The sequence below is a fragment of the Tachysurus fulvidraco genome, chromosome 5 (genome assembly GCF_022655615.1).
Source record: "Tachysurus fulvidraco isolate hzauxx_2018 chromosome 5, HZAU_PFXX_2.0, whole genome shotgun sequence".
Classification (NCBI taxonomy): Eukaryota; Metazoa; Chordata; class Actinopteri; order Siluriformes; family Bagridae; genus Tachysurus; species Tachysurus fulvidraco.
Genome location: NC_062522.1, coordinates 480001 through 495000, shown reverse-complemented (window position 1 = coordinate 495000; position 15000 = coordinate 480001). Strand labels below are relative to the sequence as shown.

General features: G+C 38.2%; 1 protein-coding gene across 1 annotated transcript in view; it reads left to right on the top strand.

Annotated features, from left to right (window-relative positions):
• The window catches only part of itpr1a (inositol 1,4,5-trisphosphate receptor, type 1a), a 93117-nt gene that overhangs the window by 59616 nt on the left and 18501 nt on the right, over positions 1-15000 (top strand). The window contains exons 48-50 of the mRNA XM_047814058.1: positions 7980-8075; positions 8312-8437; positions 8739-8834. Of these exons, the coding sequence (XP_047670014.1) occupies positions 7980-8075; positions 8312-8437; positions 8739-8834 (318 nt within the window). The remainder of the gene's footprint in view (positions 1-7979; positions 8076-8311; positions 8438-8738; positions 8835-15000) is intronic.

The window sequence follows — 15000 nt, the reverse complement described above, 5'->3', positions numbered from 1 at the left end:
CACTAAACACATCACTAAACACATCACATCTAAACACATCACTAAACACATCACTAAACACATCACTAAACACATCACTAAACACATCACATCTAAACACATCACTAAACACATCACTAAACACATCACTAAACACATCACATCTAAACACATCACTAAACACATCACTAAACACATCACATCTAAACACATCACATCTAAACACATCACATCTAAACACATTACTAAACACATCACTAAACACATCACATCTAAACACATCACATCTAAACACATCACTAAACACATCACTAAACACATCACATCTAAACACATCACTAAACACATCACTAAACACATCACATCTAAACACATCACTAAACACATCACTAAACACATCACTAAACACATCACATCTAAACACATCACTAAACACATCACATCTAAACACATCACTAAACACATCACATCTAAACACATCACTAAACACATCACTAAACACATCACTAAACACATCACATCTAAACACATCACATCTAAACACATCACTAAACACATCACTAAACACATCACATCTAAACACATCACTAAACACATCACTAAACACATCACATCTAAACACATCACTAAACACATCACTAAACACATCACTAAACACATCACATCTAAACACATCACATCTAAACACATCACATCTAAACACATCACTAAACACATCACATCTAAACACATCACTAAACACATCACTAAACACATCACTAAACACATCACTAAACACATCACATCTAAACACATCACATCTAAACACATCACTAAACACATCACATCTAAACACATCACATCTAAACACATCACTAAACACATCACTAAACACATCACTAAACACATCACTAAACACATCACATCTAAACACATCACTAAACACATCACTAAACACATCACATCTAAACACATCACTAAATACATCACTAAACACATCACATCTAAATACATCACTAAACACATCACTAAACACATCACTAAACACATCACTAAACACATCACATCTAAACACATCACATCTAAACACATCACTAAACACATCACATCTAAACACATCACTAAACACATCACTAAACACATCACATCTAAACACATCACATCTAAACACATCACATCTAAACACATCACATCTAAACACATTACTAAACACATTACTAAACACATCACTAAACACATCACATCTAAACACATCACATCTAAACACATCACTAAACACATCACTAAACACATCACTAAACACATCACTAAACACATCACATCTAAACACATCACTAAACACATCACTAAACACATCACTAAACACATCACTAAACACATCACATCTAAACACATCACATCTAAACACAACACTAAACACATCACTAAACACATCACTAAACACATCACATCTAAACACATCACATCTAAACACAACACTAAACACATCACTAAACACATCACTAAACACATCACATCTAAACACATCACATCTAAACACAACACTAAACACATCACTAAACACATCACTAAACACATCACTAAACACATCACTAAACACATCACATCTAAACACATCACTAAACACATCACTAAACACATCACATCTAAATACATCACTAAACACATCACATCTAAACACATCACTAAACACATCACTAAACACATCACTAAACACATCACATCTAAATACATCACTAAACACATCACTAAACACATCACTAAACACATCACTAAACACATCACATCTAAACACATCACTAAACACATCACTAAACACATCACTAAACACATCACATCTAAACACATCACTAAACACATCACTAAACACATCACTAAACACATCACTAAACACATCACATCTAAACACATCACTAAACACATCACTAAACACATCACATCTAAACACATCACTAAACACATCACATCTAAACACATCACTAAACACATCACTAAACACATCACTAAACACATCACTAAACACATCACATCTAAACACATCACTAAACACATCACTAAACACATCACTAAACACATCACTAAACACATCACATCTAAACACATCACATCTAAACACATCACTAAACACATCACTAAACACATCACATCTAAACACATCACTAAACACATCACTAAACACATCACTAAACACATCACTAAACACATCACTAAACACATCACATCTAAACACATCACTAAACACATCACTAAACACATCACTAAACACATCACATCTAAACACATCACATCTAAACACATCACTAAACACATCACTAAACACATCACATCTAAACACATCACATCTAAACACATTACTAAACACATTACTAAACACATCACTAAACACATCACATCTAAACACATCACATCTAAACACATCACTAAACACATCACTAAACACATCACATCTAAACACATCACATCTAAACACATCATATCTAAACACAACACTAAACACATCACTAAACACAACACTAAACACATCACTAAACACATCACTAAACACATCACTAAACACATCACTAAACACATCACATCTAAACACATCACTAAACACATCACATCTAAACACATCACTAAACACATCACTAAACACATCACATCTAAACACATCACTAAACACATCACTAAACACATCACATCTAAACACATCACATCTAAACACATCACATCTAAACACATCACTAAACACATCACATCTAAACACATCACATCTAAACACACACTAAACACATCACTAAACACATCACTAAACACATCACATCTAAACACATCACTAAACACATCACTAAACACATCACTAAACACATCACATCTAAACACATCACATCTAAACACATCACTAAACACATCACTAAACACATCACATCTAAACACATCACTAAACACATCACTAAACACATCACATCTAAACACATCACTAAACACATCACTAAACACATCACATCTAAACACATCACATCTAAACACATCACATCTAAACACATCACTAAACACATCACATCTAAACACATCACTAAACACATCACTAAACACATCACATCTAAACACATCACATCTAAACACATCACATCTAAACACATCACTAAACACATCACTAAACACATCACATCTAAACACATCACATCTAAACACATCACATCTAAACACATCACTAAACACATCACATCTAAACACATCACTAAACACATCACTAAACACATCACTAAACACATCACTAAACACATCACATCTAAACACATCACTAAACACATCACTAAACACATCACATCTAAACACATCACTAAACACATCACATCTAAACACATCACATCTAAACACATCACTAAACACATCACTAAACACATCACATCTAAACACATCACTAAACACATCACTAAACACATCACTAAACACATCACTAAACACATCACATCTAAACACATCACATCTAAACACATCACTAAACACATCACTAAACACATCACTAAACACATCACATCTAAATACATCACTAAACACATCACATCTAAATACATCACTAAACACATCACTAAACACATCACATCTAAACACATCACTAAACACATCACTAAACACATCACATCTAAACACATCACTAAACACATCACATCTAAACACATCACTAAACACATCACTAAACACATCACTAAACACATCACATCTAAACACATCACTAAACACATCACTAAACACATCACTAAACACATCACATCTAAACACATCACTAAACACATCACATCTAAACACATCACTAAACACATCATTAAACACATCACATCTAAACACATCACTAAACACATCACTAAACACATCACATCTAAACACATCACTAAACACATCACTAAACACATCACATCTAAACACATCACATCTAAACACATCACTAAACACATCACATCTAAACACATCACATCTAAACACACACTAAACACATCACTAAACACATCACTAAACACATCACATCTAAACACATCACTAAACACATCACATCTAAACACATCACATCTAAACACATCACATCTAAACACATCACATCTAAACACATCACTAAACACATCACTAAACACATCACATCTAAACACATCACTAAACACATCACTAAACACATCACATCTAAATACATCACTAAACACATCACATCTAAACACATCACATCTAAACACATCACATCTAAACACATCACTAAACACATCACTAAACACATCACATCTAAACACATCACTAAACACATCACTAAACACATCACATCTAAACACATCACTAAACACATCACTAAACACATCACTAAACACATCACATCTAAACACATCACATCTAAACACATCACTAAACACATCACATCTAAACACATCACATCTAAACACATCACTAAACACATCACATCTAAACACAACTAAAAACATCACTAAAAAAAAAACTAAACAAAACACTAAACACATCACATATAAAATCATAACTAAACACATCACTAAACACATCACTAAACACATCAAATCTAAACACATCACATCTAAACACATCACATCTAAACACATCACTAAACACATCACATCTAAACACATCACTAAACACATCACATCTAAACACATCACATCTAAACACATCACAAAACACATCACTAAAAACAACACATCTAAACACAACACAAAACACATCACTAAACACATCACAAACACATCACTAAACACATCACATCTAAACACATCACATCTAACACATCACATCAAACACATCACATCTAAACACATCACTAAACACATCACTAAACACATCACTAAACACATCACTAAACACATCACATCTAAACACATCACATCTAAACACATCACATCTAAACACATCACTAAACACATCACATCTAAACACATCACATCTAAACACACACTAAACACATCACTAAACACATCACTAAACACATTACTAAACACATCACTAAACACATCACTAAACACATCACTAAACACATCACTAAACACATCACATCTAAATACATCACTAAACACATCACATCTAAACACATCACATCTAAACACATCACTAAACACATCACTAAACACATCACTAAACACATCACATCTAAATACATCACTAAACACAACACTAAACACAACACTAAACACATCACTAAACACAACACTAAACACATCACTAAACACATCACTAAACACATCACTAAACACAACACTAAACACATCACTAAACACATCACTAAACACATCACTAAACACATCACATCTAAACACAACACTAAACACATCACTAAACACATCACTAAACACATCACATCTAAACACATCACATCTAAACACAACACTAAACACATCACTAAACACATCACTAAACACAACACTAAACACATCACATCTAAACACATCACATCTAAACACAACACTAAACACATCACTAAACACATCACTAAACACAACACTAAACACAACACTAAACACATCACTAAACACATCACTAAACACATCACTAAACACATCACATCTAAACACATCACATCTAAACACAACACTAAACACAACACTAAACACAACACTAAACACATCACTAAACACAACACTAAACACATCACTAAACACATCACTAAACACATCACTAAACACATCACTAAACACATCACTAAACACATCACTAAACACAACACTAAACACATCACTAAACACATCACTAAACACATCACTAAACACATCACTAAACACATCACATCTAAACACATCACTAAACACATCACTAAACACATCACTAAACACAACACTAAACACATCACTAAACACATCACTAAACACATCACTAAACACATCACTAAACACATCACTAAACACATCACTAAACACATCACATCTAAACACATCACTAAACACATCACTAAACACAACACTAAACACATCACTAAACACATCACTAAACACATCACATCTAAACACATCACTAAACACATCACTAAACACATCACTAAACACATCACATCTAAACACATCACTAAACACATCACTAAACACAACACTAAACACATCACTAAACACATCACTAAACACATCACATCACTAAACACAACACTAAACACATCACTAAACACATCACTAAACACATCACATCTAAACACATCACATCTAAACACATCACAACTAAACACATCACTAAACACATCACTAAACACACACATCAAACACATCACTAAACACACACTAAACACATCACTAAACACATCACTAAACACATCACTAAACACATCACTAAACACAATCACATCTAAACAATCACTAAACAATCACTACTAAACACATCACATCTAAACACATCACTAAACACATCACTAAACACATCACTAAACACATCACATCTAAACACATCACATCTAAACACATCACATCTAAACACATTACTAAACACATCACTAAACACATCACTAAACACATCACTAAACACATCACTAAACACATCACATCTAAACACATCACTAAACACATCACTAAACACATCACTAAACACATCACTAAACACATCACATCTAAACACATCACATCTAAACACATCACATCTAAACACATCACATCTAAACACAACACTAAACACATCACTAAACACATCACTAAACACATCACATCTAAACACATCACATCTAAACACAACACTAAACACATCACTAAACACAACACTAAACACATCACTAAACACATCACTAAACACAACACTAAACACATCACTAAACACATCACTAAACACATCACTAAACACAACACTAAACACATCACTAAACACATCACTAAACACATCACTAAACACATCACTAAACACATCACATCTAAACACAACACTAAACACATCACTAAACACATCACTAAACACATCACTAAACACATCACATCTAAACACATCACTAAACACATCACTAAACACATCACATCTAAATACATCACTAAACACATCACATCTAAACACATCACTAAACACATCACTAAACACATCACATCTAAATACATCACTAAACACATCACATCTAAACACATCACATCTAAACACATCACATCTAAACACATCACTAAACACATCACTAAACACATCACTAAACACATCACATCTAAACACATTACTAAACACATCACTAAACACATCACTAAACACATCACTAAACACATCACTAAACACATCACATCTAAACACATCACTAAACACATCACTAAACACATCACTAAACACATCACTAAACACATCACATCTAAACACAACACTAAACACATCACTAAACACAACACTAAACACAACACTAAACACATCACTAAACACATCACATCTAAACACAACACTAAACACATCACTAAACACATCACTAAACACATCACATCTAAACACATCACTAAACACATCACTAAACACAACACTAAACACAACACTAAACACATCACATCTACACTCTTCATTAAAACTTGTTATTCTACACTAAATGTTAGTTAGATTTTCTCTAACATGATGTTAATACTCAGGTAAAGACCCCAATAAGGACATGATTACAGTCCACAGTGTTTAAATGTCTACACTTTTAGGTTTGTGTTCCTTTTCTCAGGATGGCTTTAACTTTGCTCCCACAAACATCTCTGGTCTTCATTATGGTTTAAACTTTTAGCAGAGAAATGTTGTCTTTACTTACAGCTGAAACCCAGGAACTGGACCTAAGTGTACAGACCAACCTGCTGTCAGTAGGTCACAGGTTCTAATACTGTAGATAAATGTGTGTTTAAACGCTGCCACGGTCTACAGTGTTGAACATGTTGAGATGTTAATACCAGGAAGTGAAGCTGGAAGTCTTCTGTCTTCATATTCGTCTGATCTCTTCAGTGTATAACACAAAGCTGGAGCTCAGGGTGAAGTGAATATGGAACAGATCTCATCTCTATCATGTAGCTCTGCTACATCTACAGCTAGTATCATCATCTTATTGATTTATAATCAGTCATCAATCACTCGGTTCTCTTCAGAATAACGCCTCCAAACTGCTGCTGGCCATCATGGAGAGTCGCCATGACAACGAGAACGCAGAGAGGATTCTGTACAATATGAGACCTAAAGAGCTGGTGAGGGTTACAGTCTCTCTCTCTCTCTCTCTCTCTCTCTCTCTCTCTCTCTCTCTCTCTCTCTCCTGCTCTCTCTCTCTCTCTCTCTCTCTCCTGCTCTCTCTTTCTCTCTCTCTCTCTCTCTCTCTCTCCTGCTCTCTCTTTCTCTCTCTCTCTCTCTCTCTCTCTCTCTGTAAATTGTTAAAAGCACTACACATATAGATGTGATGGAGTAACAGTGGAGAGACTGAATGCAGGTGGAGGTGATAAAGAAAGCGTATCAGCAGGGAGAGACAGACTTTGATGATGATGAGGAGAATGCAGAGGAACATGCTGCTTCACCTCGGAATGTTGGCCACAACATCTACATCCTGGCACATCAGGTAAACACACACACACACACACACACACACACACACACACACACACACACACACAGTGTGTTGTACTATCCTTATGAGTACATTCAATTAACATAAATACTAATGGAGATAATTAAGGCTATTCTACATGTAAGTGCAAATGTTCTTGCAAGCTCAAAACTCAGTGTTTGTGGGGACAGGAAAAATAAAAAAAGCATGCCATATCTCTCTCTCTCACACACACACACACACACACACACACACACACACACACACACACACACACACACACACACTAATTTTGTGTTCTTCTCCCCTTCAGTTGTCTCGTCACAATAAGGAGCTGCAGGTGCTGCTGAAGCCCACAGGAGAAGACCAGGCTCTGGGCTTTTACACAGAACACACAGCACAGATTGAGGTGACCGACTGCACACATGTAGAAATATAAAGTCACTGCTGTGAATCCACACTGTTACACACACACTGTTACACACACACTGTTACACACACACTGTTACACACACACTGTTACACACACACTGTTACACACACACTGTTACACACACTGTTACACACACACTGTTACACACACTGTTACACACACACTGTTACACACACACTGTTACACACACACTGTTACACACACTGTTACACACACACTGTTACACACACTGTTACACACACACACACTGTTACACACACACTGTTACACACACACTGTTACACACACTGTTACACACACACTGTTACACACACACTGTTACACACACACTGTTACACACACATCTCACACTGTTACACACACACTGTTACACACACACTGTTACACACACACACACTGTTACACACACACTGTTACACACACACTGTTACACACACACTGTTACACACACACTGTTACACACACACACACACACTGTTACACACACACTGTTACACTCACACTGTTACACACACACTGCTACACACACACTGTTACACACACACTGTTACACTCACACTGTTACACACACACTGTTACACTCACACTGTTACACTCACACTGTTACACACACACTGTTACACACACACTTACACACACACACTGTTACACACACACACTGCTACACACACACTGTTACACACACACTGTTACACTCACACTGTTACACACACACTGTTACACTCACACTGTTACACTCACACTGTTACACACACACTGTTACACACACACTGTTACACTCACACTGTTACACACACACTGTTACACTCACACTGTTACACACACACTGTTACACACACACACTGCTACACACACACTGTTACACACACTGTTACACACACACTGTTACACTCACACTGTTACACACACACTGTTACACACACACACTGCTACACACACACTGTTACACACACTGTTACACACACACTGTTACACTCACACTGTTACACACACACTGTTACACACACACTGTCACACACACACTGTTACACTCACACTGTTACACACACACTGTTACACACACACTGTTACACTCACACTGTTACACTCACACTGTTACACTCACACTGTTACACACACATCTCACACTGTTACACTCACACTGTTACACTCACACTGTTACACACACATCTCACACTGTTACACACACTGTTACACTCACACTGTTACACACACACTGTTACACTCACACTGTTACACACACACTTACACACACACTGTTACACACACACTGTTACACTCACACTGTTACACTCACACTGTTACACACACACTGTTACACTCACACTGTTACACACACACTTACACACACACTGTTACACACACACTGTTACACACACACTGTTACACACACACTGTTACACACACATCTCACACTGTTACACACACTGTTACACACACACTGTTACACTCACACTGTTACACACACATCTCACACTGTTACACACACACTGTTACACACACACTGTTACACACACATCTCACACTGTTACACACACACTGTTACACACACACTGTTACACACACACTGTTACACACACACTGTTACACACACACACTGTTACACACACATCTCACACTGTTACACACACACTTTTACACACACACTGTTACACACACACTGCTACACACACATCTCACACTGTTACACACACACTGTTACACACACTGTTACACACACACTGTTACACACACATCTCACACTGTTACACACACACTGTTACACACACTGTTACACACACACTGTTACACTCACATCTCACACTGTTACACACACACTGTTACACACACACTGTTACACTCACATCTCACACTGTTACACACACTGTTACACACACACTGTTACTCTCACATCTCACACTGTTACACACACACTGTTACACACACACTGTTACACTCACATCTCACACTGTTACACTCACATCTCACACTGTTACACTCACATCTCACAGTTACACACACACTGTTACACACACACTGTTACACTCACATCTCACACTGTTACACACACACTGTTACACTCACATCTCACACTGTTACACACACACTGTTACACACACACTGTTACACTCACATCTCACACTGTTACACACACACTGTTACACACACACTGTTACACTCACATCTCACACTGTTACACTCACATCTCACAGTTACACACACACTGTTACACACACACTGTTACACTCACATCTCACAGTTACACACACACTGTTACACTCACATCTCACACTGTTACACACACACTGTTACACACACACTGTTACACTCACACTGTTACACACACACTGTTACACACACACTGCTACACACACACTGTTACACACACACTGTTACTCTCACATCTCACACTGTTACACACACACTGTTACACACACACTGTTACACACACACTGTTACACTCACACTGTTACACACACACTGTTACACTCACACTGTTACACACACACACACTGTTACACTCACACTGTTACACTCACACTGTTACACACACACTGTTACACTCACACTGTTACACACACACTGTTACACACACACATTGTTACACTCACACTGTTACACACACACTGTTACACACACACTGTTACACACACACTGTTACACACATATCTCACACTGTTACACACACACTGTTACACACACACTGTTACACTCACATCTCACACTGTTACACACACACTGTTACACACACACACACTGCTACACACACACTGTTACACACACACTGTTACACTCACACTGTTACACACACACTGTTACACTCACACTGTTACACTCACACTGTTACACACACACTGTTACACACACACTTACACACACACACTGTTACACACACACACTGCTACACACACACTGTTACACACACACTGTTACACTCACACTGTTACACACACACTGTTACACTCACACTGTTACACTCACACTGTTACACACACACTGTTACACACGCACTGTTACACTCACACTGTTACACACACACTGTTACACTCACACTGTTACACACACACTGTTACACACACACACACTGCTACACACACACTGTTACACACACTGTTACACACACACTGTTACACTCACACTGTTACACACACACTGTTACACACACACTGTTACACACACACTTACACACACACTGTTACACACACACTGTCACACACACACTGTTACACTCACACTGTTACACACACACTGTTACACTCACACTGTTACACTCACACTGTTACACTCACACTGTTACACACACATCTCACACTGTTACACTCACACTGTTACACTCACACTGTTACACACACATCTCACACTGTTACACACACTGTTACACTCACACTGTTACACACACACTGTTACACTCACACTGTTACACTCACACTGTTACACACACACTTACACACACACTGTTACACACACACTGTTACACTCACACTGTTACACTCACACTGTTACACACACACTGTTACACTCACACTGTTACACACACACTGTTACACACACACTGTTACACACACACTGTTACACACACATCTCACACTGTTACACACACACTGTTACACTCACACTGTTACACACACATCTCACACTGTTACACACACACTGTTACACACACACTGTTACACACACACTGTTACACACACACTGTTACACACACATCTCACACTGTTACACACACTGTTACACACACACTGTTACACTCACACTGTTACACACACATCTCACACTGTTACACACACACTGTTACACACACTGTTACACACACATCTCACACTGTTACACACACACTGTTACACACACACTGTTACACACACACTGTTACACACACACTGTTACACACACACACTGTTACACACACATCTCACACTGTTACACACACACTGTTACACACACACTGCTACACACACATCTCACACTGTTACACACACACTGTTACACACACACTGTTACACACACACTGCTACACACACATCTCACACTGTTACACACACACTGTTACACACACTGTTACACACACACTGTTACACTCACATCTCACACTGTTACACACACACTGTTACACACACACTGTTACACTCACATCTCACACTGTTACACACACTGTTACACACACACTGTTACTCTCACATCTCACACTGTTACACACACACTGTTACACACACACTGTTACACACACACTGTTACACTCACATCTCACACTGTTACACTCACATCTCACACTGTTACACTCACATCTCACACTGTTACACTCACATCTCACACTGTTACACACACACTGTTACACTCACATCTCACACTGTTACACTCACATCTCACAGTTACACACACACTGTTACACACACACTGTTACACTCACATCTCACACTGTTACACACACACTGTTACACTCACATCTCACACTGTTACACACACACTGTTACACACACACTGTTACACTCACATCTCACACTGTTACACACACACTGTTACACACACACTGTTACACTCACATCTCACAGTTACACACACACTGTTACACACACACTGTTACTCTCACATCTCACACTGTTACACACACACTGTTACACACACACTGTTACACTCACATCTCACACTGTTACACTCACATCTCACACTGTTACACTCAGATCTCACAGTTACACACACACTGTTACACACACACTGTTACACTCACATCTCACAGTTACACACACACTGTTACACTCACATCTCACACTGTTACACACACACTGTTACACACACACTGTTACACTCACATCTCACACTGTTACACTCACATCTCACACTGTTACACTCAGATCTCACAGTTACACACACACTGTTACACACACACTGTTACACTCACATCTCACAGTTACACACACACTGTTACACTCACATCTCACACTGTTACACACACACTGTTACACACACACTGTTACACTCACATCTCACAGTTACACACACACTGTTACACTCACATCTCACACTGTTACACACACACTGTTACACACACACTGTTACACTCACACTGTTACACACACACTGTTACACACACACTGTTACACACACACTGTTACACACACACTGTTACTCTCACATCTCACACTGTTACACACACACTGTTACACACACACTGTTACACACACACTGTTACACACACACTGTTACTCTCACATCTCACACTGTTACACACACACTGTTACACACACACTGTTACACACACACTGTTACACACACATCTCACACTGTTACACACACACTGTTTTTTGCACATTTGTCACACTTTAATGTTTCAGATAAAACACATTTAAATATTAGCCAAAGAGAACACACGTAAACACAACATGCAGTTTTTACATGAAGGGAAAACTAAATATAAACCCACATGGCCCTGTGTGAAAAAGTATTTGCCCCCCTTTAATTAAAACATAACTGTGGTTTATCACACCTGAGTACAAGTTCTCTAACCACACCCAGGCCTGATTACTGCCACACCCAGGCCTGATTACTGCCACACCCAGGACTGATTACTGCCACACCCAGGCCTGATTACTGCCACACCCGGGCCTGATTACTGCCACACCCAGGCCTGATTACTGCCACACCCAGGCCTGATTACTGCCACACCCAGGACTGATTACTGCCACACCCAGGCCTGATTACTGCCACACCCGGGCCTGATTACTGCCACACCCGGGCCTGATTACTGCCACACCCGTGCCTGATTACTGCCACACCCAGGACTGATTACTGCCACACCCAGGACTGATTACTGCCACACCCGGGCCTAATTACTGCCACACCCAGGCCTGATTACTGCCACACCCAGGCCTGATTACTGCCACATTCAGGCCTGATTACTGCCACATTCAGGCCTGATTACTGCCACACCCGGGCCTGATTACTGTCACACCCAGGCGTGATTACTGCCACAGGGGGCAAATACTTTTTCACACAGGGCCATGTGGGTTTGGGTTTTGTTTTCCTTTAATAATAAAAACCTTCATATATAAACTGCATGTTGTGTTTGTTATCTTTGGCTAATATTTAAATTTGTTTGATGATCTGAAACATTAAAGTGTGACAAATGTGCAAAAAAAAAAATCAGGAAGGGGGCCAACACTTTTTCACA